Genomic DNA, 15,292 nt, shown 5'->3' on the forward strand with positions numbered 1-15,292 from the left:
TTAGTTGAAATATACTACGGACGGCTCATAATGCGTTTACTAGAGAGAGTCAGAGCTTGCAAAATAAAGGGTAATTGGAACAGCAAATTGTCTGGGTGAAAACTTCTGATAATAGTGGATCCTTGCGTACTTTTTGAAGACATCATTGTCTAAACTTGCTAATATACCAGAACGATATCGTACCCAGAACAGATGCCTTCACAATGCGTGCTCGAACCTAGATCAGTTAATTTCTCACAAAATGTGATAATTTTTGCTCCCAAAGTAGTTCCACATGAACTTTCGACCTCTTGATATACCCTCCCTGGTGGTGTAGTTGCTAAGCCCCCCCCCCCCCCCCCCCCCCCCAAAAAAAAAAAAAAAAAAACATAGCAGATAAACCACTCACTAATACCGCTGATTCGGCAACTTCACGCATTCTTGATTACGAGTGTATATCCCCCCGTCGTCATCACATTCTGCTTTTCAGACGAATTCCTCCGAAAATGAAGAATTCGCTACACTTTTTTTGTAATTATTGCATTCCGGGTGAACTGGGCGTGCGAAAGAATTGTGCCGACTTCGCGCACAACGCGAATACCGCCCGACGCAGCCTTCACGTACCAGTCCCCCTCCAGCCATCCGGCTAATGGCACGATTTCCCGTGAAGCCCAATTCTAGCTCTCCCCCAGCCCTTCCCTCCGTCCCACGCCGGCATTCCAAGCGGGGTCGTCCTCAATGTAGCGTGAAGGCGATCTATAAATTGCGTCAGTGGGGAGAGTCGCCCTGCGGCCCACCAGCGCGTCTTAATTGGCCTTCGGTTAATTAGGCTATCCAATCTCTCGACTCCCGCATGATCGCGCCTCTTTCCCGCCTCCGCGTGGTGACGTCAGCTGTTTTTTTTTCGGTTTTTTCTTTTTTTCTTTTCCTTCACTTGTATCATCTAGGTTGTTTTCCGGCGTTCGCGTTTTGCATTTTTCTCCTGTGAGTTTACCGTCTCTAGGGAGGGTCAGGTAACGATTAATTCACGGGCCTCGTTCGTGGCTTCTGGTTTAGCGCACACACGCTTGCTAAGTGCCCGCGGCAGAAAGTAGTAACGAAAAGTTGTGAACCGCCAGCATAGTTTCGTTTTATTTTCTTTCGTCTCTGTTCGTGGTAGCACCTGCCGATGGCGTTATTAGGTCCAGGAAGGGCAATTTTTCATGCTCTATTTACCGCGACCCATTCTTCTCGCTTACGAGCGACACTTTTTCTTTCTTTTTTCAGGAGTTCCGTTAATTGTTCAGCTCTTTGCACAAAATCAATTCCCCGGGTCTTTTACCCTGACCTCATTTACGATCGGAACGCGTTCTTCATTGGGCTAATGTTCGCCCCTTGAGGGATAACTCTGCCGCCCATAAACCTTTTTTTTTATAACGTTGAGCAACAGGCAAGCAATCTATTTGAAAGACACAAGAATAGCCTTGTCCGTCATCCAGTGTAAATAATGGCTCGCTCTCCTGAAAAGAGGGAGAAAATTGATTCCGACAATGAAGAACATCGGTAGTGATAAGTGTTAGATTGAAATTAATTAAACTTTAAAACGTACTTATTTTTCGTATTTTCACCAGTAGGATTTCGCGAGCATGATAACTTATCTATGCGCAACCGATAGTAGAATGCTTCAAGCTATGATCCTTACTGTATAGTGCCTACTATACAGCAGTAGAGACAAACAGGCGGATGGTGGTGATGACTACGACAACGAAGACGATGACGGTGGCGGTGATTATGATGAGCCACTGAAGCGACCCTGGACAACCTCCTGGGGACATGCTCAGGCCTCCAGGCAGCACGAATTCGTCCCATGAGGGCCCTTGGGTAACACCCAGGACGACCACCTGACCTTCGCCGCTGGACGCACGGTCCCCAATACCGGCCTCTCCTGGAATTCATTGTGGAGACGGACAGCTGGACTACATTTAATTTATGCCAAAGGCCGTACTTGCGTAATAAAAAAATATTATGATGGTGATGATGGTGTTGGTGGTGGTGGTGGTGGTGGTGGGGGTGAATACTACGATGACGACGGCTTTTTATGTACACTGAATATCGTGGGAGACCCGTAACAGTCAAAACGTTCGTCACCTCATGCGCCAATTACCTCCCAAAAATGTTTTGTCATGACGGTCATTAGTCACCCTTTTGCACGCTCTCTCACGCTCTGAAGACAATTTCGACTGCCGCATGTTTGAAGCCCGTGGAAGTCAATTGCCTCTGCCGCGACCGAAAGTAGCCCAAAAGTCACTGCTTTTCAATATCTACATTAATGACATTGTTACAACACATAATGCAATTTCATTATCTCTCTATGCAGATGACACCAGTCAATTTATTTCGGGCCAAAACACAAGCGAAATTGCGGCAAAGGCTCAGAAGGCGCTGTAGGACGTTTCCGACGGGTCATATTGAAATAGCTTAAAAATTAGGGCCAGCAAAGCAAAGGCCATCTTATGTGCAGCAAAAAATAAGAATACAACTCTGCATCAAATGATAACGATAGGCAGAGTACCAGTACACATAGTAAGCAAACATAAAATACCTGGTGTGGTGTAAAATGTTCATCTGATTTGGCGGGAACGTGTCACATAGAAGAGTCGACTGAATCATTGCCCTCAGCGGCTGGTGCACTGTCGCCATGTCGCCATTATCTTCCAGTTAAAGCTAAACTTCAGATCAGATTCACCATGCATTGTAGATTGCGCACCTACATTACTGACACGTATGAGGCAATACTACCCTTGAAAATAGTAAAATACTCTTCTTGTAATAAAACAGGGGCTGTGCGTCACAACGCCAATGTACCATACTCACACTCAACTCACACATTGTTCTGTCTCTATAAAATCATGTGCGCCAATATCATTTCGAATTCTCGTTTACTGAGCTCGTTTTTCTTTTCAAATGAAAGATACAAAGCGTTTCGCATTCAGAATTCAACAAAGCGAATCGCCCACTCGAGGCTGTTACAGGTAGCTAGTTCCGGTTCGGCGGAATGGCTATTTTCCGAAATCAGTACGATGTACTATTCCTTCTTCGCTAGACAAATACGAAAATGCCAACACTAATCTAAGTGATTACACAAAAAAGAAAGGAGGGAACTGTTTTTAAGCAGGTAGCACATTCGTTGGTTTGACTTGTGTGTTGGTCAAACCTTTGGTTATATAATTCTCTAGGGTTTGTTTTCGCATTTCTGTATCTCTGGTGTCACTGCATAGATGTATCAGGAGTGTTCGGTTGTTGTTTTTACACCTGTGCAACTGCTATTGCTAAGCCTTCTATTCTACACGTAACCGTGTAAATTACTGTAATTTAAACGACTTTTCATAAGAACAGATACACTGCTACTGTCTACGCCGCGAATGTGGGCCGTCAGGCACCTTCAAGGGGTTTTTACGATCACTTTTCGCGTGGGGAACCCCCAAATTTTTGTTGGAAATAAAGGTTGGTTGATTGATTAATCGAAGTGCAACTCTGAAATGCAATGTTGCGCTTAGGGGTGGAGATCTTACAGTTTGTTCGAAAATTACGTCTTCTGGCACTGTGCTTGCAAAAGTCTTTTCTGCGCTGTATGTTTAGTACAAGCACAGTACAGATGCCGCTTCTCCAACCCTTTTATACCTGGGGGAGGGGGGGGGTCAAAAATTCTTTTTCTGTGTGTTTTCATATAGTTTTGGACCTCAGAAAAACTTAGATCGGCTCAACGCGCCATGGAACGAGCAATGATCGGAGTAACACTTAGAGACAGGAAACGAGCTTCCTAGATTAGAGAAAAAACTAGAGTAAAAGATATCATAGTTCAAAAAAGAAAGAAAAATGGAACTGGGCTGGCCACGTAATTAGACAACATGGAAATCGGTGGACAACTAGGTTGACTGAGAGGACACCGGGAGACGGGTCTGGAAGAAGAGGAAGGCCAATTACTGGATGGAGGGTCGAAATGAGGAATTTTGGAGGCAAAGAATGGATTCGCGTGGGGCGGGACAGGGGCAGTTGAAGGTCGATTGAGAGGACTTCGACCGGCAGTAGACCTAGTGGGCTGATGATGATGATGCTGCTGATGCTGCTGATGATGATAAAGTGTAAAACAAAAAAATAAATGATAGTGCACGTATATATTGATTTACAGGGATGACAGTTAATTAGGCCATTAGGCAATTAAAAGTTTGTTTCAAATATAAAGAAAATGTTTTAGTTTTCCGAAAAATACGACGCTTTTAGCCTGCAGACAAAAATTCCCCCGCACCTCCCCGAAGGGAATCGTGCAGAAATGCGAATGCATTGGGTGCACCGGTGAGTGTGTTGCGAGTAATGGCGTAATTAATGACGAGAGTGTGAACGTAATCATTTATTCATCAGCACCTGTTTGTGTTATCGTTGTACCTGACGGCCACAATCACTGCCTTGTGATCGCTAAAGTGCACGGTCAAAGGGTCTTTGAGAAGCATACGCCCGTCACAGTTTTGCGTAAAGACCAGATCAGTGCAACTCCCGTGAATGGTAGTGGGGCACGTGTCGAAGCCGGCAGAGAGACAATGCATAGAGTGCCTGGTCTGCATGTACTCGACCAGCCACTCGCCACTCTTCTTGCGCACGTCAACGTTGAAGTCGCCAACCAAGACTATGGGGTCAGAGGGTTTAGAGCGCACGCGCACACTTTCCATAGCCGCGTCCAGCTGCGCGGCAACGGCGTCTCGAGCGAGGTTGGGCGCGAGGTACACGGTCACCACAAAGACTCCGTCTCGGGTGTAGGCAAGGGTGTACAAGTCCTTGTACGGAGACGTGTCTCGAACGGGAGACGTGGCAACGGCGTGCGATATCAAGTTCCCATACACGTTAGACACGAGACTAACACCGCAGTACTCGCAGTCCTTGCCGCTTCGAGCAAACTAGTACAGCTCGCTTCAAGCGCATGCGTTCGGCATTGAGCGCGGAGAGATAACACCTGCGGGCGCACGCCGACGGAGCACGACAACCCCCGACTAAGAAATGCATTCGCATTTACGACGACGACGACGACGAAGGCAGAACTACGAGGCGCGCGCTCACGTGCGCTCGCGCTGGAGGAATGCAGGCGCACGCCGCTCGATGGACGCAAGACAACCCCCGACTGATAAATGCATTCGCATTTAAATTAAAGCTGTCGGTGCAAGTATTCACAGATTTATGGACGTTTGCACGAACCAGGATTTCAGTTTTCCTACCCACCCCATCGTCATACCTCGTGCCCGCTAGGGCTTCTTCTTTTTACATACTTCTTCATATAGTCTCACTCCGTGAAAACGCAACAATGTGGATATCTATCGCAAGAGGTGTCTGTCCTTGAAGAACTCTTGCCGAGAAAACTAGCAGTATTGGTTTTGTTCTTAAGGCACTAGGAGATATTTTGTGCGGTTTCGTCAAATGACGACACCAGGTTCTAAAGGGCTAGAGACAAAAGTAAAAAAACCACGGCCTTGGCGTTACGAACTTGTGGAAGGCACTCCTTTGATTTTGATGCAGAATTTCTGAATATATGGGGCTATTTATTTCGGGCTGCTCCCGTATATAAACGTTATTGCTGAGCTCAGCACCAGTTTGTCGCGTCATGAACCGACGGCGTGAAATAAAAAACGGCCGCGTATTTCAAGACTTGCGGTGACATCAGCAAATCTGAACGGAACGCACAAAACCGTGCAAAAATCTTGCCTGTGCGATACTAAAAAAAATAATAATGCACAAAATATGTGCTTTGTCACCTGGAAGCCAAACCTAGGTCTCCACGTATGCCTTCAAATAAGGAGTATAGGTCGCGAGTTTACTTACAGCAACGCGAGAATTTCGGCATCTTCTGGGTTGAAAAGAGCAAGTTATGCTACGTCGTTCGTTTCAAACCACCATTGCAACCCGAGCCAGAAATATTGCTTTGTTCAAAACCCCTTCTGAAAAGAAGCACTCCAGTCACACTTGTTTCGCAATCCAACGTTATAGCGCCGTTTTGAGACAATTCGTCGTGCGTGGCATTCTTGCAACGTCAGTTCCTTTGATGTAAGTCCCGGTTTCGTGCCAACGACTGCACCCATATATTCTTTGAGCTGCATGGCCGGAGCAGTTACGCCCGGGCAAGTATTACTCGGTCGCCTTACGGGCGCCAGGTTGCGCAAAATGCGCGCACGTTGCAACGGAGGCACCGGCCACATTTGTGCGTTTCGCGCACGGCTATTATTTATTTCCGAAGAGGCCATTTTCTTGCAATGTCGCCGGGCCACGTGCCTTACTCGACGTACTTTACTCTTGGGCAGACCTTCGGTTTCCCAGGTTCGCAAAGGCGCTGTTTTGAGAGCCGGGGCATTTCCGACCATCTTAGGCTCGTTTGTAGCGCCAAGTGGAAAAACGAGAAGGAAATGAGAGTCACAGCGGTGATTAGGGGCAGCTGTCGAGAGGTCGTTTACTTGAAACCCTGTCATCTTTATTGCCTTGCTTCTTTTCGTTCTTTCCTTCTTTACTTATTAGTCTTTCTTATGCCTTCTAATAATATTTTTTCTCTATCCATTCTTCTGTCCGTCCGTCCGTCCGTCTGTCCGTCCGTCCGTCCGTCCGTCCGTCCGTCCGTCTGTCTGTCTGTCTGTCTGTCTGTCTGTCTGTCTGTCTGTCTGTCTGTCTGTCTGTCTGTGTCCTTCCGACTGTCGTCTGTCCGTCCGTCCGTCTGTCCGTCTATACATACCTTCACCCTTTCGTCCATCCATCTGTCTGTCTGTCTGTCTGTCTGTCTGTCTGTCTGTAGGTTGGTCTGTCTGTCTGTCTGTCTGTCTGTCTGTCTATCTGTCTGTCTGTCTGTCTGTCTGTCTGTCTGTCTGTCTGTCTGTCTGTCTGTCTGTCTGTCTGTCTGTCTGTCTGTTTTGCTTTATTTAGTCTCCTCAAGCTGCCATGCAGACACTTACGAGTGTTATAACTGTAGCTTCAATACGGGGCTAGTGACGCGGGAGCCTATTAACTGCTCGTGGTGCCAGGCTGCCCTAAGCTTCGGAGATGCCTTCGCGGTAAGAAAGCCGGAACGTCGTCTGTTTGCCAACTTTGTCCAACTGCGCTTAGCGACGCTCTTTCGTGCACACCTAGGAGCAGCGCCGAAAATTTACTTTCGTACCATGCTGCCACCGGTGAGGCCTTCGCGTTATAGGGGGTGTTAACACATCGCTATTGACTCTTTTTGGTTGAGCATAAACAGCCCTGCCATCACAACGCCTGCGCGCGAAATTAGAACCCGGGCGTCTTGGGACACTAAAATGAGCTTGCGGGGTCGTTCGGAGGGAGAGCGCAAAAAGCGGAAAAAAAAAAGGAACAAAAGGCTAGACCAGAGAATGAAACAATAACGACCATGTTAGCTTCAAGGTAGAATAAGTTGACCTACGAAAGAAGGGACCCCTATTTTTTTGTCTTTTTTCAGTTCGTTCTCTCAACTGTAGTTTGAAACCCGAGACGAGGAAATAAAAGAAATTATGACTTCTGCGGAAAGCGGACGAGCAATTTGGGGAGGGAGACTCGTGCGCAGACTTGATTGTTTTTTCTAAACATAAGGGACAATCAGTTAAGAATTTTGTAGGGTTCTATTGTTACTACTAGTAACATATATTGCAGAAAAATCTTTATGTATATTGTACAACTTGTGATTCTCATTGTTGGAAATGCACGATTTTTCGTATTTTTTAACGTATTTTTTCTTTCTATATTGCTGGATGTTATTGCTAAGCATGCATATTTGATTGAAACATTCCCTCTGTTTTGAACTGCAGAGGGTCGGAAGCCCTTGTCAGGCACTCAATGCCTTTAGCTCCTGCCCCGTCAGCAGGCATTGTAACACCACCTGCTGAAGAAGATGATGATGATGATGACGTAGTTGTTTTGAGGTCTTTCCAATTCTTAGTTTTGGCTTTTACTTTCAAGAAGTATTTTCAAGCTCTCTACATTTCCCATTTACAGGAGCCTGTATATAAATAAGACCTTTCTTCATACCCCTCATGTTTGGCCAATCCCCTGTTTGGGTATGTGTCATTCACCAAGGAACATCATAATCGCCGTCTGCTGAAAATAGTCTTCTTCTTCGTCCTCTTATTTCTTAAAATTTGGTTCCTTCGAAGGGGTATTGCCAACAGCATTGCGTTCGCTTCACTTTGCGCGCTGCTTCACGTAGTGCGAAAAAAAGGCAGATCGATATAAGCACTGCAAAAAGCACCCCTGTCCCTTGCATCAAGCCCACGTGCCGTATGAGTGCGGAGTTCCTCGCTTTAGTAAAAATTTGAATTAGGAAATCAGACAGAAAGAAAATCAGCTTCCCCGACTAGCGCAGAAAACCTGACTAATCTAATTTTAGGCCTACAGCGTTTCTGGATTTTTACCGCGCTCTTATATCCTGTTCCAATTTATCTACGTACAAATAGAAAACACCATACGCGCGTTTCCTAACTTAATGCTACCTGCGGTTACCGATTCCCAGCAGACTTGCGCAACGAAGTAGATAGCGGCAATATGCGATAAGCCAAGGCCGCCTTGTGTTGTTAAGACGTTACCTGTCTTCGGCGGCTTTTAAAATCTTTATTCTGTCTTGCGCTTGTTTAAATTGACACTGTGTTAACGGGGAGTTACATCAGTCTTCTCTTATTAGTACTCTATTTGCAACCTTTCCGTGTGCCAGTCCACCGGGTGTCGACCGCGGCGGCCTGTTCTACCGAGCAAAAATTTCATTTTCATGTGTCCGTCCGTGTGCCAAATGAAACCGCGAAGGCAAGATTACAGTCATCATCATTTTTTCCGTCATCATCGTCAAGACACAACCCTCATAATATGTGATTGCGACAACAAACCACTCGATCTAGCCAGAATTACGGATTCTATCAAGTGAATGAACCCGGTAACCCGATCGAGGACAGCCAGTCAAAGCCAAGAAATCTCGGAATAAGGAAATACCTTTCATGGGGCGAGACCCATAACATCAGCTTCTTGTCGACGAATTAGAAAGCTGTCTCTCTCTCTCTCTCTCTCTCTCTCTCTCTCTCTCTCTCTCTCTCTCTCTCTCTCTCTCTCTCTCTCTCTCTCTCTCCTCTCTCTCTCTCTCTCTCTCTCTCTCTCTCTCTCTCTCTCTCTCTCTCTCTCTCTCTCTCTCTCTCTCTCTCTCTCTCTCTCTCAGAGTCGTCGCATCTTAGCTTGCTGACTGGTGTAGCGCTGTTATCCGCTAGCTGACGGGAAAACAGCGTGCAGCATGCTCATTAGTGACCTTTAAAAGGAGCCATGAAGACAAAACACAAGTTTGGTTCATTCGAATGATTGCCTCCTTAGAATCCTACTGACACCATTATTAACATAAACTTCGCTCACATAAGCTACATAATTAGGGCAAAAAAATGGCATGGCCATGCGACCCACTAGCTCATTTCCCGCAAGAGAACCTATGATGTCATATGCCCTGCTGTGTGATTGGCTGAGGCCGCCAAAAACAAACACAAATTAGGCGCGCCAAGCTTGCGGAATGAGCTATTTGCGCTTAAATTTAAGGCACATCCCTTTTATATCAGTAGGACTGGTGGGGTAAACAGTGGAAGTTACAAAAGTACAAGTAAACATAGACGTACCGAGGCGCACTGCTGTCGGTGCGAACGTTCTTAGACTGCGCGCACTATGCTCGTTTTAGCTGCAGAGCAGTGGGGCGCTTTGGGGTTGTCTCAGACGACAGTGGCCGATTGGCTTAAGCGATGGTGCCTTACGAGACCATACTTGTCGAGTGAACACCATGTTTCACAAAACGATTATTTTCTACCTTGACAAAACAAGCCAGGTACAAATACGGTCAAAAAAAAGCAAAGGCGGAAAATGGCCCGCCACGGCATGGTGGCGCTATCTAGGTTGACTAACGGGAAACAAGGCTCCGCAATGGGCTGCAGAGCGGTTCCTGTGATGTCATTGCAGACGTCACGAAAACACACGATTTGGGGGGGGGGGGGGGGAATCAAAATTTTAACTGATATTGATTAAATTAATGCTGCGCGCACTAGCACTGCAGTGCTTTGGGGTAGCCTCAGAAGACACCTGCGGATTGGCGTAGGCGACGGTGTCTTACGTGCCCGCAGTTCTCAAGTGAACACCATGTTTCCCAAAACGCATTTTTTTCTACCTTAACAAAAACAAGCCAGGAACGAATAGGGTCAAAAACAAAGCAAAGGCAGTAAACGTCCCGCAGTGGTAAGGTGGCGCCATCTAGGTTTACTAACGGTAAACACGTTCCACAGCTTGCTTTTTTATTCATAGGTTTAGCTTGAAGATCTGCTCTAGTGATGTCATTGCAAACGGCAGGAAAAGACAATTTGGCGGAAGAATCAAAATTTTACCTTAAATTGATTAATTTCTCAGTGAATAGAGCATTGTTTGCTGCGGGACAAGCGCTGGGGGCACTACAAAACACGAAATATATTGAATAAAGCAAACTTGTATTTTGTCTGCATGACCTTTTTAAACGTTTTTTTACCTGTAAAGATTCCGCTGAATTCATCGCATCATTTTAACTTGTTCCTTTGTTTCTGCGCTGCGTCTGGCAGGTTCTGTGCCAGATCCCCACCGGCCGGCGCGAAGACGACATCGAAACGGTCACGTCGTTCGGCCGACGCCGACGGAGTGCCGACGGCGAGCCGAGGCCGCAGGACGAGCTGCGCGAGACCACGCTCACCAAGAAGGTGTCGGTGATGGCCACAGAGTTCGGCGTGGGCCGACAGACGCAGGACATCAGCTACGCCTTTCCGGTCACTGCGCCCACCACATCAGGTACGCCGCTTGATTGATTGATTGATTGATTGATTGATTGATTGATTGATTGATTGATTGATTGATTGAGCGAGCGAGCGAGCGAGTGAGTGAGTGAGCGAGCGAGCGAGCGAGTGAGTGAGTGAGTGAGTGAGTGAGTGAGTGAGTGAGTGAGTGAGTGAGTGAGTGAGTGAGTGAGTGAGTGAGTGAGTGAGTGAGTGAGTGAGTGAGTGAGTGAGTGAGTGAGTGAGTGAGTGAGTGAGTGAGTGAGTGAGTGAGTGAGTGAGTGAGTGAGTGAGTGAGTGAGTGAGTGAGTGAGTGAGTGAGTGAGTGAGTGAGTGAGTGAGTGAGTGAGTGAGTGAGTGAGTGAGTGAGTGAGTGAGTGAGTGAGTGAGTGAGTGAGTGAGTGAGTGAGTGAGTGAGTGAGTGAGTGAGTGAGTGAGTGAGTGAGTGAGTGAGTGAGTGAGTGAGTGAGTGAGTGAGTGAGTGAGTGAGTGAGTGAGTGAGTGAGTGAGTGAGTGAGTGAGTGAGTGAGTGAGTGAGTGAGTGAGTGAGTGAGTGAGTGAGTGAGTGAGTGAGTGAGTGAGTGAGTGAGTGAGTGAGTGAGTGAGTGAGTGAGTGAGTGAGTGAGTGAGTGAGTGAGTGAGTGAGTGAGTGAGTGAGTGAGTGAGTGAGTGAGTGAGTGAGTGAGTGAGTGAGTGAGTGAGTGAGTGAGTGAGTGAGTGAGTGAGTGAGTGAGTGAGTGAGTGAGTGAGTGAGTGAGTGAGTGAGTGAGTGAGTGAGTGAGTGAGTGAGTGAGTGAGTGAGTGAGTGAGTGAGTGAGTGAGTGAGTGAGTGAGTGAGTGAGTGAGTGAGTGAGTGAGTGAGTGAGTGAGTGAGTGAGTGAGTGAGTGAGTGAGTGAGTGAGTGAGTGAGTGAGTGAGTGAGTGAGTGAGTGAGTGAGTGAGTGAGTGAGTGAGTGAGTGAGTGAGTGAGTGAGTGAGTGAGTGAGTGAGTGAGTGAGTGAGTGAGTGAGTGAGTGAGTGAGTGAGTGAGTGAGTGAGTGAGTGAGTGAGTGAGTGAGTGAGTGAGTGAGTGAGTGAGTGAGTGAGTGAGTGAGTGAGTGAGTGAGTGAGTGAGTGAGTGAGTGAGTGAGTGAGTGAGTGAGTGAGTGAGTGAGTGAGTGAGTGAGTGAGTGAGTGAGTGAGTGAGTGAGTGAGTGAGTGAGTGAGTGAGTGAGTGAGTGAGTGAGTGAGTGAGTGAGTGAGTGAGTGAGTGAGTGAGTGAGTGAGTGAGTGAGTGAGTGAGTGAGTGAGTGAGTGAGTGAGTGAGTGAGTGAGTGAGTGAGTGAGTGAGTGAGTGAGTGAGTGAGTGAGTGAGTGAGTGAGTGAGTGAGTGAGTGAGTGAGTGAGTGAGTGAGTGAGTGAGTGAGTGAGTGAGTGAGTGAGTGAGTGAGTGAGTGAGTGAGTGAGTGAGTGAGTGAGTGAGTGAGTGAGTGAGTGAGTGAGTGAGTGAGTGAGTGAGTGAGTGAGTGAGTGAGTGAGTGAGTGAGTGAGTGAGTGAGTGAGTGAGTGAGTGAGTGAGTGAGTGAGTGAGTGAGTGAGTGAGTGAGTGAGTGAGTGAGTGAGTGAGTGAGTGAGTGAGTGAGTGAGTGAGTGAGTGAGTGAGTGAGTGAGTGAGTGAGTGAGTGAGTGAGTGAGTGAGTGAGTGAGTGAGTGAGTGAGTGAGTGAGTGAGTGAGTGAGTGAGTGAGTGAGTGAGTGAGTGAGTGAGTGAGTGAGTGAGTGAGTGAGTGAGTGAGTGAGTGAGTGAGTGAGTGAGTGAGTGAGTGAGTGAGTGAGTGAGTGAGTGAGTGAGTGAGTGAGTGAGTGAGTGAGTGAGTGAGTGAGTGAGTGAGTGAGTGAGTGTGAGTGAGTGAGTGAGTGAGTGAGTGAGTGAGTGAGTGAGTGAGTGAGTGAGTGAGTGAGTGAGTGAGTGAGTGAGTGAGTGAGTGAGTGAGTGAGTGAGTGAGTGAGTGAGTGAGTGAGTGAGTGAGTGAGTGAGTGAGTGAGTGAGTGAGTGAGTGAGTGAGTGAGTGAGTGAGTGAGTGAGTGAGTGAGTGAGTGAGTGAGTGAGTGAGTGAGTGAGTGAGTGAGTGAGTGAGTGAGTGAGTGAGTGAGTGAGTGAGTGAGTGAGTGAGTGAGTGAGTGAGTGAGTGAGTGAGTGAGTGAGTGAGTGAGTGAGTGAGTGAGTGAGTGAGTGAGTGAGTGAGTGAGTGAGTGAGTGAGTGAGTGAGTGAGTGAGTGAGTGAGTGAGTGAGTGAGTGAGTGAGTGAGTGAGTGAGTGAGTGAGTGAGTGAGTGAGTGAGTGAGTGAGTGAGTGAGTGAGTGAGTGAGTGATAGATATATATTGATTTGACTATTCGTTCTGTCAAGCGACATTTCGTTCCCAGCGAGGTACAAGCCAGGCACCACTTCCTGTACGCACCCAGCGCTACCTACTTTCTCGCGTGGAACTATCCCCAATTCTATTTAGAAACTACTGGGAGAGCCCCGCACCTCGGCCTTTGTAGCCTACCGGTAAAACCATCGGTTGTGGAGCGAATGGCCTGGTTTCGGGCTCTACCACTTCCATTTTGTTTTTCCTGAGATCCGTATTTTTTTTTTTTTTCTAAAAAGGCTCTGTCGGCTCAATTCTGCGCTTTAGTTTTGTAAATAAGAGGGTTTAGAGGTGGAGCGCGGCATAACAACACGTTTTGTTAACGTTCAGCTCAACACCGAAAGTGCACGGCTTGCACCTATTTTGGAACTGAATATCGCAACCCTTAGGCCCTGGTTTGTACCTCTTATGGGTACCCGTAACCTCTGTCGGTCGTTTGACACCGAACGGGAATTCCAGGCGTAATCATACGTGCATGCTGCGTATGATTTAAAAGCAGGCATGGTGTCAGAGAACTCAAACAACTGTAATTTCTTTAGCGTAGCATTGTTTCGGTTGTTGCCCATACATATTTGTACGCTAATAATCTGACCTGTTTATTTGTTTAAGAGATCACGAATTCTTTCTACCTTGAAGGAAAGTGTTTTACGACCAGTCTAACAGAAAACATAAACATGTTATTGACCGGGCTCTCTTTATGGGCGCTTCGGAGTCTGGTTGAACACGAAGCCTCAAAGGCAGCGCAAATCAGTTTGCAGTTTCGGGCGCGCAAACTCCCTTCGGTGATACAACGGGACGGTGGCCGGAAAATATTCGAAACGCGTTTCTATGCGCACCGTCTAATAAATTCCGTAACATACATTCCGGGCACACGCAGGCCTTTATCGTCCCGACTACCCTGCCGCGGCATTCCTTGAAACCAATGGTAATAAATTTTAATGCGAGCTATTCACGTAGACGTGATGCCCCTGTAGCAAAAAAAAATATTTATGATTTTGAGGGAAAACGTCCAGAATTTAGAGAGCACGCAAAATAATTTTATTCCACATCGCATGTTTGTTTTTTTCGAAGTCTGTCGAAGGGGTTCCACACAATCAGAACAACTGCTGCAACTACGGGGCCTGCAAAAACGAAACACTTGCGATGATATCAAGTTATTTCGTCCTCTTCGTTTTCGTATCCATGCAGTGGATAGTGTACGGTTTCGTGGTTTTGCAAGGCACCTCCGTGTAACTAAAACCCGACGGCGGCAAACCAGGGCAGTGCGAAAGAGATAGCACATTGAAATCCGTGAGGCAGAAATAAACCGCTAAACGGCTTTCATGCCGCGCGCTACGGCGTCTGAATGCGAACTACTACCGCCTCGCAAAAGCGTAAAAATCCCGCAAAGAAAGGAAAGGCTCCTCCATAAACATCTTATGCGCAGCCTACTCTGTGAAAGCTTCATTTTATACCTATTCTTCGCATAAAACATGTTCGGCCCCGTTTTATCTTGCCCCGGAAAGAAATATCAAGGCGCATCCGGAACCCATAAAGATCTCTCCCTCCAGGCAACGGCTCGTACTAGGGGTTGGGATGCCCTGCTTCCGATATCGACGGCCGTCCTCCCGCGGCCCGTATATTTGCATGCTATGCATACCGGGCCACTGTCAACTTCGTTTCCGAGTGCCCGTCCCGAAGACGTGTGGAGCGGGTTCGGTTTTTTTCACCCGTGACATTTTCTTCCCCCAAGCACGTGAACGGGAAGCACAACGTGGCGGGAAGAATTCGAATAGCGCCGTTCGCGACTTCCACTTTGAAATTCAAAACTATTGCGGCGCGGTTTGCCGGTCGGGCCATGCGGGTTTTTTTTTTTTTTTTTTTTGTCGTTGATGATGTTGTCGCATGCTTTCCGATCTGTGGGAGGTTGGGTAAGTAGAGCTGACGGTGCCCCCCGAGGCAGATATTGGCGCTGTTTCAGTGAAGCAGTCGAGTGGGCTGTATGTAAGACACGTCAGGTCGACTGAGCTGTGTAAGCAGAGAAACGAACCTGCTGCGGGGAATTTTGTGGCTCCACTTTTCCCGACCAGATGCCGTCGTTTCAGCCCGAGTGATTCCGCTGCATTATGCCCGCG

General features: G+C 47.3%; 1 protein-coding gene across 20 annotated transcripts in view; it reads left to right on the plus strand.

The window, feature by feature from the left end:
- LOC144163204 (uncharacterized) overlaps positions 1-15,292 on the plus strand; it is a 1,050,610-nt gene that overhangs the window by 1,023,258 nt on the left and 12,060 nt on the right. For all 20 annotated transcript variants that reach the window (XM_077694043.1, XM_077694044.1, XM_077694046.1 and 17 more), the window contains one exon: positions 10,581-10,803. In XM_077694043.1, the coding sequence (XP_077550169.1) occupies positions 10,581-10,803 (223 nt within the window). The remainder of the gene's footprint in view (positions 1-10,580; positions 10,804-15,292) is intronic.

This window comes from Haemaphysalis longicornis, unplaced genomic scaffold (assembly GCF_048455015.1).
Source record: "Haemaphysalis longicornis isolate Haplotype H1 unplaced genomic scaffold, Haemaphysalis longicornis Haplotype H1 scaffold_12, whole genome shotgun sequence".
Classification (NCBI taxonomy): domain Eukaryota; kingdom Metazoa; phylum Arthropoda; class Arachnida; order Ixodida; family Ixodidae; genus Haemaphysalis; species Haemaphysalis longicornis.